The sequence below is a fragment of the Anarhichas minor genome, unplaced genomic scaffold, assembly GCF_050575085.1.
Source record: "Anarhichas minor isolate MPS153535 unplaced genomic scaffold, ASM5057508v1 ptg000007l, whole genome shotgun sequence".
Taxonomy (NCBI): Eukaryota; Metazoa; Chordata; class Actinopteri; order Perciformes; family Anarhichadidae; genus Anarhichas; species Anarhichas minor.
The window spans coordinates 1,174,096-1,189,558 of NW_027466453.1; the positions used below are offsets into that span (position 1 = coordinate 1,174,096).

Here is a 15,463-nt window from a genome sequence, read left to right on the forward strand (position 1 = left end):
TAAGGATATTATATAATACCCAACAAAATAGCTGGTGTCCACATAATCCACTGCCAATTGTAAAAACTAGACATCTCAACAAAACCTTCCCTCCATGCCATGATTAAAGGTATTGTTGCTACAGCCCTTCTTTTCCTTTCAGTGTTGCCTATCATAGCAGCAGCTGGCTGGGTTTCACTGGTAGATCTGTGAAGGTGCCACTCTATTACATAGGCATATTACTTACTTTGACAAGTTGTTAGGTACATTTGAACTTTTCTTATTCTAATGAACACTGGCATGTGTTTTCACCCTCTAAGACTCAGCACCTTCGTGTGGTGGAGGGGTTTGCGTGTCCCTGTGACCCTGGGAGCTGTAATGGAGGGGGGAACAGCTCCTGGTAAAGGCTCCCAAGCCAAAGTGGTCCCAGGGAATGGCCAGACCAAGAGCGCTTCACAGAGCCTTTATGTCTGAATGAAAAAAAGGTCCTGCAGCGCCGAGCCCAGAAAAGGAATATGGGGTGTCGAGGGCAACTGTGAGGTCAGCGGATCATTCTTGGATGTCTGTAGATTGTGCTTGTTCATATGATGCACACATAAAAGAACATTATAGATCCAGAAACATACAGAACTTTGAATGAACAGTATCAGCACACAATGTCTCGTGGCTGTAACTTACTGAGAAACCACAACACTGATAAAGGAAATATCAAAATGACACGGTAACATGGGGGGTTCTTATATTCTTATTATTACCTCTCTTACATGAGCCTGCACTGACAAAAAGCAAATTATAATGTCACTGTTATCACTTGATTTATTATATTATCGTATTTGTACAATATAAATATACATCATTAATATTATCGTTATTGTTATCATATATATTATTTTTATTATTATCACCGGTATTATAAATATTATTTATAATATTTTAGTAGTAGCAGTAGTAATAGTATTTTTAGTAGTAGTATTTTTATTATTATTATTGTATTATTATATGATTTTTCAGGGGATTCTTAAGAATAAAGTGTGTTTGGCAGGAATCTTGTCAAAAGTGCAACATTTGACATACGTTCTTCACAAAAAATAAGTGAAAACTTCTAAAAGTAAAAATTCCAACACAGTGCTGTAAGTGTGTGTGTGTGTGTGTGTGTGTTTACCTGTTAGAGTGGTTCAGGGTAGGCCTGTCTTGGGTCATAGGTCATGTCAGGAATGTAGGGCTCGTGGAGGTCAGGATCTAGCGGCAGGCTGTCCAGAGGCAGATCAGTGTAGCCATAGGGGGGGTAACAGCCATCTAACTCTGAAACACAGACGCAGGAGAGCACAGGCTGATCAGCCATAGCTATTTCACAATGCACTTCCCAGAATATGCATATTTTCCATGTTTTATTAAAAATGAATGTGCAGCCACATATGTGCCACAACTAAATCTTTCACTCCCTAAAAATGCTGCATTCACAGGAGATGGGAATTGTCTGTGTCACCACCTGGTGTCTTAGAACAGACATTTGCTTGTAACTGTTGTTGTGTAGACTGCTGCAGACTGAACGATCAATACATTTAGTTGAATTATTACTAAGATATATGATAACAGAGGTGTTCTCTGCTAAATGATCCTAATGCTGCACAGGATGAGATGTTTACATGTTTACAGTGAGCTTAGTTAAGTTATGGCATAAGAGATGGTGCAAGTGAACCTAGTGATGAGTTTTGTGTGAAACTAACTAGGTACAATGCAGCAGTTAGTGTTGACATCAAATGCATGTTCCGTTATAAAAGACATATGTACATGTAACGTGTAATCTGCCATTTTCCAGCTAAAAGTCAACTTGTTTGTGCCGACTAAAACCTTGCACATACAACAACAATAAACCCTGGTTTACTGCAGAAGTCAAACAGCTTAGTCAGGCCAAAGAGGAGATCTACAGTAGTGGGGACAGGATCCTGTAAAACCGGGCCCGCAACACACACACAAAGGAGATCAGAGGAGCGAAGAGCAGCTACTCTATAAAAGGACTCTGCGTCAGTGTGGAGGGGCCTGCAGGACACCACCAGCTGTGACCAATGAAAAATACTGAGTGTTTTCTCTTTTAATTCAGGTTTTCTGAGAAATTAGAGTCAGTAAGTGCTTGTTATTATAAATTTAGATAACCTCAACCTGATGCCAGGTTTAAGGCACTTCAGCAGTCACTTCACTTTTCAGGACTGGAAGTTGCCGACTGGTGAACCCTAATTATTTCCTTCATTGTGAAGCATTCTGCAGGCACTTAAACACAAGATGTAAAAATCACAGGCCTGAGGATGAACGAGTGGAGCATGAATGGAGGTTTTCATAAGCTGTAACTCAGACATATTAGAATACTGAATAAATGAGTTAATTTGGCTCCGACAACTACACCATACAATCAGCACCTTCAACTGGCCTCCCCCTACAACTACTGACAGCTGTGTGTGTGTGTGTGTGTGTGTGTGTGTGTGTGTGTGTGTGTGTGTGTGTGTGTGTGCACTACTGTGGTGGTTTAAGCGCCTGGAAAGAGGGACACCAGCTTTAAATAGGACCAATATGAGGGTATTCAATTCAATCACGCACACACACACACACACACACACACACACACACACACAGGAGTTATTGCATTGTTTTGATACAACACATTGTTGATGTATCCTGCTGTAGTCCTTTAATGTCTGATTGGATAATTACATTTACCTAATTATTGATTAAATATGTATCTGACATCAAAATAGAAGCTGTTGCCTACCTCATCTGACACACTGTATGTTTCACTGATGGTCCTGGTTCAAAATATTAGTTTTGAAAAGTTAAATGATTGAGATGATATGAAGATGAGATGATAAAACGCAGTAAAGACAATGTCAGATGATGCATTATTTGTGCCTATCCATTAGAATGCTGTTATTGGTCCTGATGCCCAACTTCATGGCAGATGTCATATTGATATTTGCTACTTTCACGTTGCATTTTCTCAAAGTTTTGGTAACACGTTGCTCTAGTCATAAACCTGTAATAAACATTGTGTTTTGTTTTAGGCACCAATTCAAATGTTACAAGTTTAGAATGTAAAAGGGCTTAAAACATTATGATACAAGTATATGAACAACACATGAACACAGTTAAGCTCATTGAAGAGTCAGCTCTCCAGTCGTACCCAATGTATGCAATTCAACACTGTTTAGGGACCACAGTAGGCAGGAATATTCAAATACACCATTTTATAATGGGTGAAAATAACATCTATACTACATGCAAAAAAATGTGAAGTGTTATTTAATCTTTGTCATGTGTTTTTGTCTGTTGTGCACTGTGGACTGTGTCGTCTGTATGAGTTTTGGGTGGCACATGAGTTTCCCCACTGGGGATTAATAAAGCTTTCTAATCTAATCTAAAACTGCATGGGTTTTGCTTTATTTGGGTATAGTCCTGTTCTATTGCTGCAGGTCTGTGTGTCAATATGTCGAAAACCAGAGTGGAGAGAACTGTAACCTGTGAAGTGAAGGGAGCTTTCTCTCTGCAGCTTCTCGTTTATTGGTGGTTACTGATGCTGCAGCCAGTGTAGCTGTTGTCTCTCTGAAGTCATGGCTATGATCCTGATCCTGTCCAAAGTTTCAGACACATACCTCCCAGTAGAGTTAAGACCTATACTACGCCAGTGCTTTGCTGCAGTCCGAATGGACACTGGTGACAACACCGTCAATGACATTGTAAAATGAGAGCCGCAGTGGGAGAAATGGCAATATGAAATAAAAATAGACATTCTTCTAATGTTGCTCTCTCTCTTTCTTTCAGTACAGCTAACCATCCATCCCTGCTGCTTCTATTCCATAACGGCTTTATCTCTCTCACACACACACACGCACACACGCACACGCCCACGCGCACACACACGCACAACTTCATGGCCCAAGTCTATTCTGTCAACAGCAGGGAGCCTACCTGCATGATTGCCTCATGACGTGTGTGTGTGTGTGTGTGTGTGTGTGTGTGTGTTCTGCCCTGCTGTTGAGGAGGTAGATGACAAGAATACTAATATTATCTCCCTGTATGTGAGCAGGGGATTGTTGTGCATGTCGATATGTCCAGATCTATTTTAACGTAGTGTTGTTGTGTTTGTTGTTTGTTGTCTGCTGCAGCAGACAACAAACAACAAATGTCAATCTGCAGTCGAGCTGTGGGTTTTTGAAGTACAACAAGACCAAGACCACATTTTAGTTGTGCTCACTTTCAGTTTCCCGTCACACATATGACGTCACACTATTGTTTCTTGCCCCACTGGATTTATATCAGTTACAGTGTGTTTCTGTGTTCTCCAATATCCTCACACTTTCATTTTACGCTTTAAATATCCTTGAACGGTTTTCCATTCTTTGACATTGACAAATTATACAAAGCAATGTCCGACGCCCCAAATCATGTTTTTAAAATAGATAATGAGCATTTATCCTTGCTTTACATTTTTGGTTTTCCTCTCATTGACTCATTTTCTCCTGCTTTGGTTGTCACAACGTGGATGTTCATTCTTAAAGCATAGCTGCCTATATGTGTGGAGTACATCAATAGAGAAGAAAAGGGACTGAGGATGTCAATAATTACATGATAAATAATAAATACGGTCTAAGAATTGTTGACAGAAGTTCTGATCGGTCAAGAATAGGCATGGTTTTATATATTATTAGTTCTTGGACCGTTGCATGCTGCTTTTGCTGCAAATCAGAGGAGTTACGATCAGAGACTGGCAGTCACTATCTTTGTTACCACGAGGCGTCATTTTTTACTTGAAGTTCTTCAGTAAGAATTCAAAATAATTCAAAATAGACTTCCGTTTCCACACGAAGGTTTAGGCATCAAAACTACTTTGTTAGGTTTAAGAAGAGAGCGTGGTTGACTTTAACTTGAATGAATAAACATTTGTGTGACTAACAAAATGTCAACTTTACTTCAGGTTTCGCACGGGAGACAAACAGCTGAAAGTCCTGTGGTGTTTGACCCATCCACCTCTCTTACCCTCTGTCGGTGTGGACTATCGATATACAGTGGGTACGGAAAGTATTCAGACCCCTTTAACTTTTTCACTCTTTGTTTCATTGCAGCCATTTGCTAAAATCAAAAAAGTTAATTTTATTTCTCATTAATGTACACTCAGCACCCCATCTTGACAGAAAAAAACAGAAATGTAGAAATTGTTGCAAATTTATTAAAAAAGAAAAACTGAAATATCACATGGTCATAAGTATTCAGACCCTTTGCTGTGACACTCATATTTAACTCACATGCTGTCCATTTCTTCTGATCCTCCTTGAGATGGTTCTACTCCTTCATTGGAGTCCAGCTGTGTTTAATTAAACTGATTGGACTTGATTAGGAAAGGCACACACCTGTCTATATAAGACCTTACAGCTCACAGTGCATGTCAGAGCAAATGAGAATCATGAGGTCGAAGGAACTGCCCAAGGAGCTCAGAGACAGAATTGTGGCAAGGTACAGATCTGGCCAAGGTTACAAAATAATTTCTGCAGCACTCAAGGTCCCTAAGAGCACAGTGGCCTCCATAATCCTTAAATGGAAGAAGTTTGGGACGACCAGAACTCTTCCTAGACCTGGCCGTCCAGCCAAACTGAGCAATCGTGGAAGAAGAGCCTTGGTGAGAGAGGTAAAGAAGAACCCAAAGATCACTGTGGCTGAGCTCCAGAGATGCAGTAGGGAGATGGGAGAAAGCTCCACAAAGTCAACTATCACTGCAGCCCTCCACCAGTCGGGGCTTTATGGCAGAGTGGCCCGACGGAAGCCTCTCCTCAGTGCAAGACATATGAAAGCCCGCATAGAGTTTGCCAAAAAACACATGAAGGACTCCCAGACTATGAGAAATAAGATTCTCTGGTCTGATGAGACCAAGATTGAACTTTTTGGCGTTAATTCTAAGCGGTATGTGTGGAGAAAACCAGGCACTGCTCATCACCTGCCCAATACAGTCCCAACAGTGAAACATGGTGGTGGCAGCATCATGCTATGGGGGTGTTTTTCAGCTGCAGGGACATGACGACTGGTTGCAATTGAAGGAAAGATGAATGCGGCCAAGTACAGAGATATCCTGGAAGAAAACCTCTTCCAGAGTGCTCTGGACCTCAGACTGGGCCGAAGGTTCACCTTCCAACAAGACAATGACCCTAAGCACACAGCTAAAATAACAAAGGAGTGGCTTCGGAACAACTCTGTGACCATTTTTGACTGGCCCAGCCAGAGCCCTGACCTAAACCCAATTGAGCATCTCTGGAGAGACCTGAAAATGGCTGTCCACCAACGTTCACCATCCAACCTGACGGAACTGGAGAGGATCTGCAAGGAAGAATGGCAGAGGATCCCCAAATCCAGGTGTGAAAAACTTGTTGCATCATTCCCAAGAAGACTCATGGCTGTACTAGCTCAAAAGGGTGCTTCTACTCAATACTGAGCAAAGGGTCTGAATACTTATGACCATGTGATATTTCCGTACCCACTGTACGATATACTCCATCCGTTGCTCTGACCGTGAAGGCGGGGTGTGTGTGTGTGTGTGTGTGAGTGTTGCTGTCGACACCACACAGCACTGACCAAGCCGTGTTACTTGATGTAGAGGGAGGGAGAAAGGATTGCACCACACCAGTCATGTGTCCTATTTAAGTGTGTGAGATCCTAAAAAAATCACTTAAATATTAAATATGTGTATTTGGGAGTATTTCCATGTAACTCAAAGTACTTACCATCAGCTAGGTATGTATGCTCCAAAGGAACTGCAGTATGGGCCTGGAGAGAAACACACAGAGACAGAGATGAACAAATAATCAATGTGTGTTACACCGCTTTGGCAACACTGTTTGTCTAAAGCAGACAGGTCAATAAAGTATTTATCACGGGAGAGGGTGAGGGTGGAGACACACACACACACACACACACAAAACACAAACATATACACACACACACACACACACACACACACAGGCCAACCTTGCCAACCAATTCTACTGACCAAATAGAATAGAAAACAATTCTTAGTCAACATCAGCCCTGAACTGTAACATAGGAAAACACAAGTGGATGAAAAAGTGAAATTGAAGACAGTTTATTGCTTTGAAAACGCTGAATCATAGACAAATAAATGAACGGTTTCTTATTTAGACCAAACATAAAAGAAAGTAAAAGAAACAAACCCATCAAACTTCATAGTGACTAATGCTGAATTGATAGTAAATCAGACATCATCATTATTTTACTGTTAACAATTAAATTATATTTATTAATTATCAAATTAAATTTTAAAAATGTCTTGATGATCACAAAATGATAAGTAAACCTTTAAAAAATCTGAAATTGTAAACGTTACGGATCAGATATCTGCAACACTTTAATGACGTTAATAATTGGTTTGTAAACTGTCTAAATATTATTTGTATGGCTATTTTCAAGTTATAAACAATGATTATAACCATTTGTTTAAATGGTTAATAAATACTGTGTTAATCATTTCTAAACATTATTTTGATAGATAATATTTTGTTAATAGTTAATCATTATTTTCTGGTCTATATATAATGTGCATAGATGTTAGACATATACCTAATATAAAATATTAGAATGTGTGTAACACTAAACTGTTAATACATAGTTTACTAAAGTAAACCAAATGTAATTCTTATAGTCTCTTCTCAGCTATAATACATATTATTTGTAAATTAATAATTTCAAGTTACACAAACTGATGATAATGATGGTTATTATAAAGTAACGCCCTGTTTGGGAAGAATGTGTGTGTTTTAACCACATAACATAGGTGTGGTCCAGCAGCGAGTAGTACCAGTATTGGTACTGGGTCACTGCTTATATTTCTACCATACTGCTGTTTTTTAGATGTCTTGGGAGTGGAAGGGTAGTGTGGATGCATAGGTAGGTCTTCATAAGGTGGGGAGAGTAGGTGGCATACAGGAGATGGATGATATCCAGAAATGTGTGTTATGCTCATGAGTTACATTGTTAAGTTTTCTAACACAGTTGAAAGTTTTGATCCTTTCCCAATCATTTTCCGTTATTTGTAACACTTTATAATAACTACGCTATAAAGCATTAGTTAAGTATGAGTAAACACTTAATTCATCATTTTTAAAGCATTGTTCCTACATCAACACTCATTAGTATCCTATTTATAACAGTTATAAATGCTTTACTCTTGATTAATAACCTGGTCTATTATGTGTTTCGTGATTGTGTTTTCATACTTTATAAATGATGGATTCTGCATTTGTAAATGAAGTATTAAAAAACAATTATTAAGGAGTTGTAGGTGATAATAACATCCTTTATAAAAGTGTTAGTAAATGATTAATAACTTATTTAGATGCACATTATTCATGCATTTATATATATAATGATTTAGATATGCACTAATGGTTAGTGACTATGTTAATATATGCTTTATAAACGCGTATTGATACTGCAATTCATGATTAATTCAGGTAGTTACTAGTCGTTAGTTAAGTATTTTGTGTGACCTCATCTAAAGTGAGCACTATCTATGCTGTCTAAATTTGTTGTTCGTCAATCATATCACCAGCACCAGCCTGTCCATATATGGAGTTACCAGTAACTGTTGCTAGGTAACACGTTCTGTAATGTGAGGACTGTGTCAGTCACGCTCCACCTGAGCCTCCCGCCTCTAGCCCTCACAAGCCAATGGTAACCTGGCCTTCTGACACCACATTTGATTGTATTGGAGAAAAAAACAAAACAAACGCAATGTGAGGATTAGGAAATAGTACAGCAAGTCTAGAAAATAACATGAGCTGAATCCTGTTGAAGGAGTGTGTACTCCATAAACCATCAGGATCAGAATGAGCTTCATTGGCCAAGTATGGTACACATACAGGGAATTTAACATTCTTTTGCATCTCTCACAATGTATTTATTAGAACAAGAAATAACAGCTAAGAACAAGGTTATGTACACAGGTAGGTAATTATAATTCATAATGTTATGCAAAATGCTAATAATGATATATATATGCATAACATATATATATATATATATATATGTTATGCAAAATGCTAATAATGATATATATATATATATATATATATATATATATATATATTAGTGCTGGGCAACGATTAAAATATTTAATCGCGATTAATCGCATGGATTTTTTGCGATTAATCGCGATTAATCGCATTGTTATGGCAAAGTTCAATAATGAATTCAAAAGTAGTGTATTGCGCACTTTTATTTTAAAAGTACTGCTATATGAACAAAAGGGCAATACCATTTGGTTCACGAGATGCAGGTAGCATGTTTTATACTTAATGTGAATATAATTCATACTTTGTTGGCATCTTATTCTGAAAACCGGATGTTCGTCTGAAGAAACCGGATGTTGTCTCACATTAATCTTTCCGCTAACTTTCAAAGTCCTTCGCTCGCTCCCGATCTGTGCCGTTTAAATGCGTTTACCGTGAATTTCAGCATATAGGTGCACTAAAATGTAAGTGTCTGCTGAGTTGACCACGGATATCTGAGTGTCTGCTGACTTTACCGCAGCGATGTCCAGTAGTCTCCAGGGAGAGCAACAGCTGGTGCAGCTTCTCTCTTTATTTCTGCCCCCCCGACCAGAAGCGGAAGTCGCCTTTTCTCTACGGCAACCCTGAAGGGACATCATATCTCCAATACAAAACGATAAACATGAGACAGTCTGTTACAATAATAATAAATTAAAAATACTTACCTGTTTTTTTTTGTTGTTGTTTTTTAATTATTATTATTATTATTTTTTTCCCATCTCAAAAGGCTCAAGGACATACACACAAACACACACACACACACACACACACACACACACACACACATATACATACACAACTGACTATAGGATGTTTGCTGGCTTTTATCCCACTGTTCTTTCATCCTCTTGTTGTTATGTATATGTATTGTCTCTTGTCTTTCAATAAAAAAAAAAAAATGCGTTAAGGCACGATAAAATAATTGTCGGCGTTAATTAATGAATGCGTTGACGCGAAATTAACGCGTTAAGTTGCCCAGCACTAATATATATATATATATATATATATATATATAGAGAGAGAGAGAGAGATAGAGAGATATTTGATCAGTACAGTAGTCTCATATATCATCATATAACATTTTATAATATATAAAAAACATACAATCGTATAAATTTTTTTCTTCTTTTCAAGAAAATGGTAACAGTTACTCAGGATATATTTTTACTGACCTACAATTTTACTTTAACCTAAGTTCATTTTTACACAACTTCTTGTTCTTGAGTACGATATTCTAGTACTCTCTAAGGTAATGTAAATAACTGGTGTGCTGTGGAAAAAATGTATTTACATGACCTGAGCAATATTTATTTTTTAAATAGTGGGTGCACTCGTGTATAACTATTGAAACACATTGATTGTGATCTATGGGGTCTATCATTTAGCAGTGTAGTCTTTGGTTGGTGTTGAGGTAAACCTTTGTGTTCATCCACACACAGGGTTCTTACCATTTCCCAGGCAGCAGGGTCATGTTTGAAGAGTGAGTGTGTGAGCTCCACTGACACTCTCTTCCTGTAGTCTGAACTCTTGTCCTCCGAAATTCGGAAAAGCACTGCTGCGGCGTAGGTGGCTGGAGAGACGGCAACGACACAGTCATTTATAAACTGATTAAAAGGAAAAGGCCGGGCCCTCATTCGTCCTCTCTGGTGCACTAAAGCACTCATTTCACCCAACACATAAATATTAAGTTCCTCCGTGAATTTGCAAACGTGTGATCATGAGAATTAACAGAATGTTTTTCTTCAGAAATTCCACTTTTTTTCACACACTCACACACACACACACACACACACACACACACACACACACACACACACACACACACACACACACACACAGTTTGCTGTTTGCTGTGTTTAGATTATCCAATATGAAGCCACATATATAAGCCACATTTCAAGTAAATCAGCAAAAGAAAATGAATGTACTGTATGTGTCCATCCACTATGTCATTAAATCATTGCAGAGGAAGACGACGCAACAAGATTATGTAACTAAAAGAGCTCCCATCAAAGCTTAAACGATGGACAACCATGTGAAGCACAACAGAAGTATAACTATTCTCTTTGTTTCATGTATTCATGTCAGGACGGTGACGGTCTCTCCACACAGATCACAATTGTATATGCCTGTTCTGAATAGAGTCCCCCCTTTCAGTTGAATTAGCTGGTTAACTAATTAGCTGGACCAGCTAGTCAGGCAAGGAGACCTCTTACCTGTGCAGTGGCAGCACAGTTACAGCTCTGCCTAAAGAGTGAGACAAAGATTCTTCTTTTATACGTTTTCTTTGACATTTCTGTGGGAGATTATCTGACTCGGCTCTTGTTTATGGTTACGGTAGGGGTAAGTCCAGTTTTATAGTTTAAAGATACGTGGGAAGTGTTTAAGGAGTTTTAGGGCTAATTGAGTGAGTGAGAGATCAGGCTGGTCTCATCCAGCATTTGTAGCAACAACTACGAAAAATAATGCGCCGGAATTCGTAGTTATCCCGTGGAATTCTTTCACATGTTTTCCATGTAGTCCTGAACGGGGACGTATAAAAACCACTGACATCACACACATTAGGTGGGTGGGTCCAACAAACAGCCATCTTTTAGCCCAGAGGCGATAGCTGTTTGTTCCTCCAGTGAAATGAGAAGCCAACGTTGATGTTTTTGTCAGGTAACTTGTGTACTTCTGTAACGGCACTTCCGTAGTTATTTTAACCCAAACGACGATCTTTTCCTAAACCTTACTAGGTTTCCCATGAAGACAACGTGTATTCTGAAAAGACTGTATTCATGTAACGAGTTGCAGGCTTTTGTAGGAAAAATGAGGAGTACATTTTCGCAGGATATCGTAAGAACCTTTGTATGAAGATACTTTGGAGCAATGAAGAGGATGAACAAATACGATTTTAAACTAGATTGTGGAATATGTCGAATTATTTCCAGACAACATTAAAGCCTTCTTAACACTGCCTCTTCTTTTAGTCTCTCCAGTGGAGCAAACGCTTCAAAGGAGGTTTAAGTCCCCTGCTTCATGTAGGTCCTGATGTGTTTGCTAAGTCTGTCTCCATTGAACAGGTTAGTGGAAACACACTCAGTGTTTTAGAAAAGGTTAACTCCATCCATTACAGTTATATTACAGCAGATATAAACATGCATTAGTCTGAACTAGCTTTGCATAGAACAGCACACATTGGGCGATAGTTGTTGGGATGAGCCTGTGAAGCAGGAGAGGAGAGAGAGACGTACCTATTCCCTCGTTGTTGGAGTGCAGCAGCTCCATAAGCGGTGCTGAGGCTCCCTCTGCATCGATGAGCTCTGCAGACTGTTTGTCCAGGGCCAGCTCACACAGGACGCCCGCTGATACTCGCTTCACGTTCTCCACGTACGAGTACAGCAGCTGGACACACACACACACACACACACACACATGGATCTGTCATTTCAGACTTGCCGTGTATTTTTAACACAGGTTATTTGCATACTTTTTGTTTGTTTTCTGTCAAAACATTTGGTACTTCCTCTTCAATTTTGTTTGTATGGCTGGTGTGTTCTCACTTCACAGATGAACCTACCTGGAGACTTTAATATGTCTGTAGGTGTGGGTGTGCAATATTGTCTAGCCGGCTGTAATTCTCAGTCATTCTTTTATTTTCCTCTGTAAGGGTACCATTGATCAGCTGCTTCATTACATGCCGTCTTTAAAGAAAACAGACGGTATCATCATGTCCTTAATAATATCAAAGTACTGCTGAATGGTTCGTACTGATCTCAAGTGATCTTGTCATTTACACTCCACACAGTGCTATTGGTAAAACCTGCCAGGTTTGTGTGTTTTCTGCAAAAAGTGGGATATTTTCATGAAGATGAAAATGCAAGATATGGGGAATACTTGGCAATCTGGCAACCCGCTGCAGCTCAGGCAACAGTAGTAGAGTCTGAACAGTGACGCATTAATGGTGGTGTGAGGAGGTTATACCTGTAGATCAAACATTTCAAACATTGCAGAATATTTGCCCAATATAACCAACTATTATCATTTTATTTAAATGTATTTATTTCAATTTACGGCGTAAAGTGTTTGGCTGATTTGGGATCATTGCTCAGACATGTCAATGCAAACATTCATCATCTTCTTCATCAACTTTGCTTATTGATTGTCTTCTAATCCATCACAAATATCAGGTCTGGAATCTGATGAATGTTTTCCACCAATGGGAGCTTTCTACCTCCTTCTCTATCCCTCAAACAGCTTGCAGTATCCACTGCAAACTGTGAAGGACAAAAATGAAAGAATACAGGTTTATGATGCTGATATAATGTTGTCTGTTTCTGTAGTTTGTGCAGCCTGATGAGAGTATACCTGTACAAACAGTGGTATGGTCTGCATGCTGGCAATCTCTCCTCTGTTCATGGGGTCTCTGGCCAAAATGTGAAGCGCTCCCGTGCAGCCCTCTACTATTTCCTCCATACGAACACCATCCTGGAAACAGAGACAGAAGCAGAGCGGTGTCAAAGAAAGCACGAAGGAAGGCTTGTATTCATTTAATCAAACGGTACAGCAGTGGTTGCTAATGACACACCAGGCAGAACTGTGTTTAAGGTTAAAGCACACACTGAAGCCCATTACTGAGCGGCTGATTAAGACAAAGACAAGATTGATCCTCTGTTTAAGCTATGTTTAACGACATACTGAGTGCTTGCCATTAGTACAATACATACACACACACACACATTGCTTCTCTGTGTGTGTGTGTTCGTTCGCATGGTCCAGACCTGGTATGTCTGCTGTGCGGAGGAGGCATGTCTCTGTGTGTCCTGGTGAGCCTTCAGCAGTAGGTTGACCAATCGTGGAATGGCACCTGCCTCCCTCATTGGCGCCTGATTGGCTGGGCACAGCGCCAGGTTCCGGATCAGACCAACTGTAGCCTGAGGAGAGGACAGAGGTCAAAAATCGTCCTCAACAGGGCGCTCCAAGATCTATTTGGGTCAGCTCGAAAGGCAGCTGTACATGTGATGTCTCCAAATGAACTTCAGCAGTCTGCATCATATCAAAGCAAACCACAGGGATGAGATGAAAAGGATTATTGGACGGTCCTCTCGCTCAGTGCTGAGGAGACAGCTGGTCCGACTGCCAGCTGTATCATACATATGTACATTTCTCAAAGTCAGGTAAGTTAATAAGATAAGTCAGGGGGCCAGGCCTGTGGGGACATTGCAAGAGTAACAGGGTTTTGTACCACAGCCTAGCTGTTCAGTGTCAGGTATATGTGTATTGATTTAAGTCTCAGGGACCTACAGTAACTGAATGGTGTAGCAGCACCTTCTTGCAGGTTTCCAGTGGAGCAGCTACTTTGTGTGCAATGAGTCATTGCAATTTCTCCATGACCAGCACAGATGATGAACTGGGCCTGCAGATGTTCTTTACAGTAGTAACAGGCAGCGTGGAAGAGGGAATCAATTATTTAATAACTGTGTTTTCTTGCAAAAATGCTGTAATGTATGAAAATAATTTTACCTCTGAACTGGTTTTGCAACAAAATATGTCAAAATATAGTAAATTTAATTTCTATTCAAGTGAAGGTTACATTAACATATTAAAAGTCAAACATCTCGCACTGTCAATGTCAATGTGTTCAGTTGTACTCTGCTACTGCAGTAATGGTGGTGCCATTACAGAAGACAACACATCAAGATATTGATCTATTAGAAAACTATAGTTTTGGCATCTGAACAAAACGTTCATCTAAATCAAAGACAAACAGACAGCCAAGGGGCAGAGAACACAGCGGTTTAGTATCATGATATCATGTCATTTTAAACATTAGAAGTAACACAACTTAACCCTTATTGCTTCTCTTCCTCCCTCTCTCTGCCTCTCACCAACTGCACATCTGTAAAGCTTCCTTATAAAGTCACATTGTCCATTTCTCTATTCCACATCATTAAACTCCAGCACCTCAGTTCATTAATATAATCAGTCTGAGTTGGCAGAGCTGTCCGACTGAGAGACAAGAGCAAGTGTGTGCGTGTGTGTGTGTGTGTGCGCGCGCAAGTGAGAGAGGGACAAAATGGAAAGAGCCCATTTCACTCTACAAGGAGTGAGAAAGAGAGATGGGCACAGATGTAAAAGTGTGAGGGCTAGTACAATTGTTTTGTCATTTTTTTAAATGATGCATTCTGAACCACACCAACAGCACATGTATCTACTAACGAGTACTGTTTGTGTGTTCAAGCCTGACGTATCTTTTTTCTCTGAGCCATCCAGCACCATTGTTGTCCAAAAACAATTAAAAGCACATAAGTGAGCCCCACTGTGTTCATGGTAATGAAGGAACAAATCTGCATTTGGACTGCTGAATTTTGTCCCCCAAAATGCTCGCTTTCCTCATGTTT

General features: G+C 39.6%; 1 protein-coding gene across 2 annotated transcripts in view; it reads right to left on the reverse strand.

Annotated features, from left to right (window-relative positions):
* Positions 1-1,144: 1,144 nt before the first annotated feature.
* The window catches only part of LOC142935782 (junction plakoglobin a-like), a 42,871-nt gene continuing 28,552 nt past the window's right edge, over positions 1,145-15,463 (reverse strand). For both annotated transcript variants that reach the window (XM_076080019.1, XM_076080020.1), the window contains exons 10-15: positions 13,844-13,996; positions 13,431-13,550; positions 12,317-12,467; positions 10,529-10,650; positions 6,738-6,780; positions 1,145-1,281 (exon numbers count right to left, since the gene is read on the reverse strand). In XM_076080019.1, coding sequence (XP_075936134.1) covers positions 1,145-1,281; positions 6,738-6,780; positions 10,529-10,650; positions 12,317-12,467; positions 13,431-13,550; positions 13,844-13,996 — 726 coding nt within the window. The remainder of the gene's footprint in view (positions 1,282-6,737; positions 6,781-10,528; positions 10,651-12,316; positions 12,468-13,430; positions 13,551-13,843; positions 13,997-15,463) is intronic.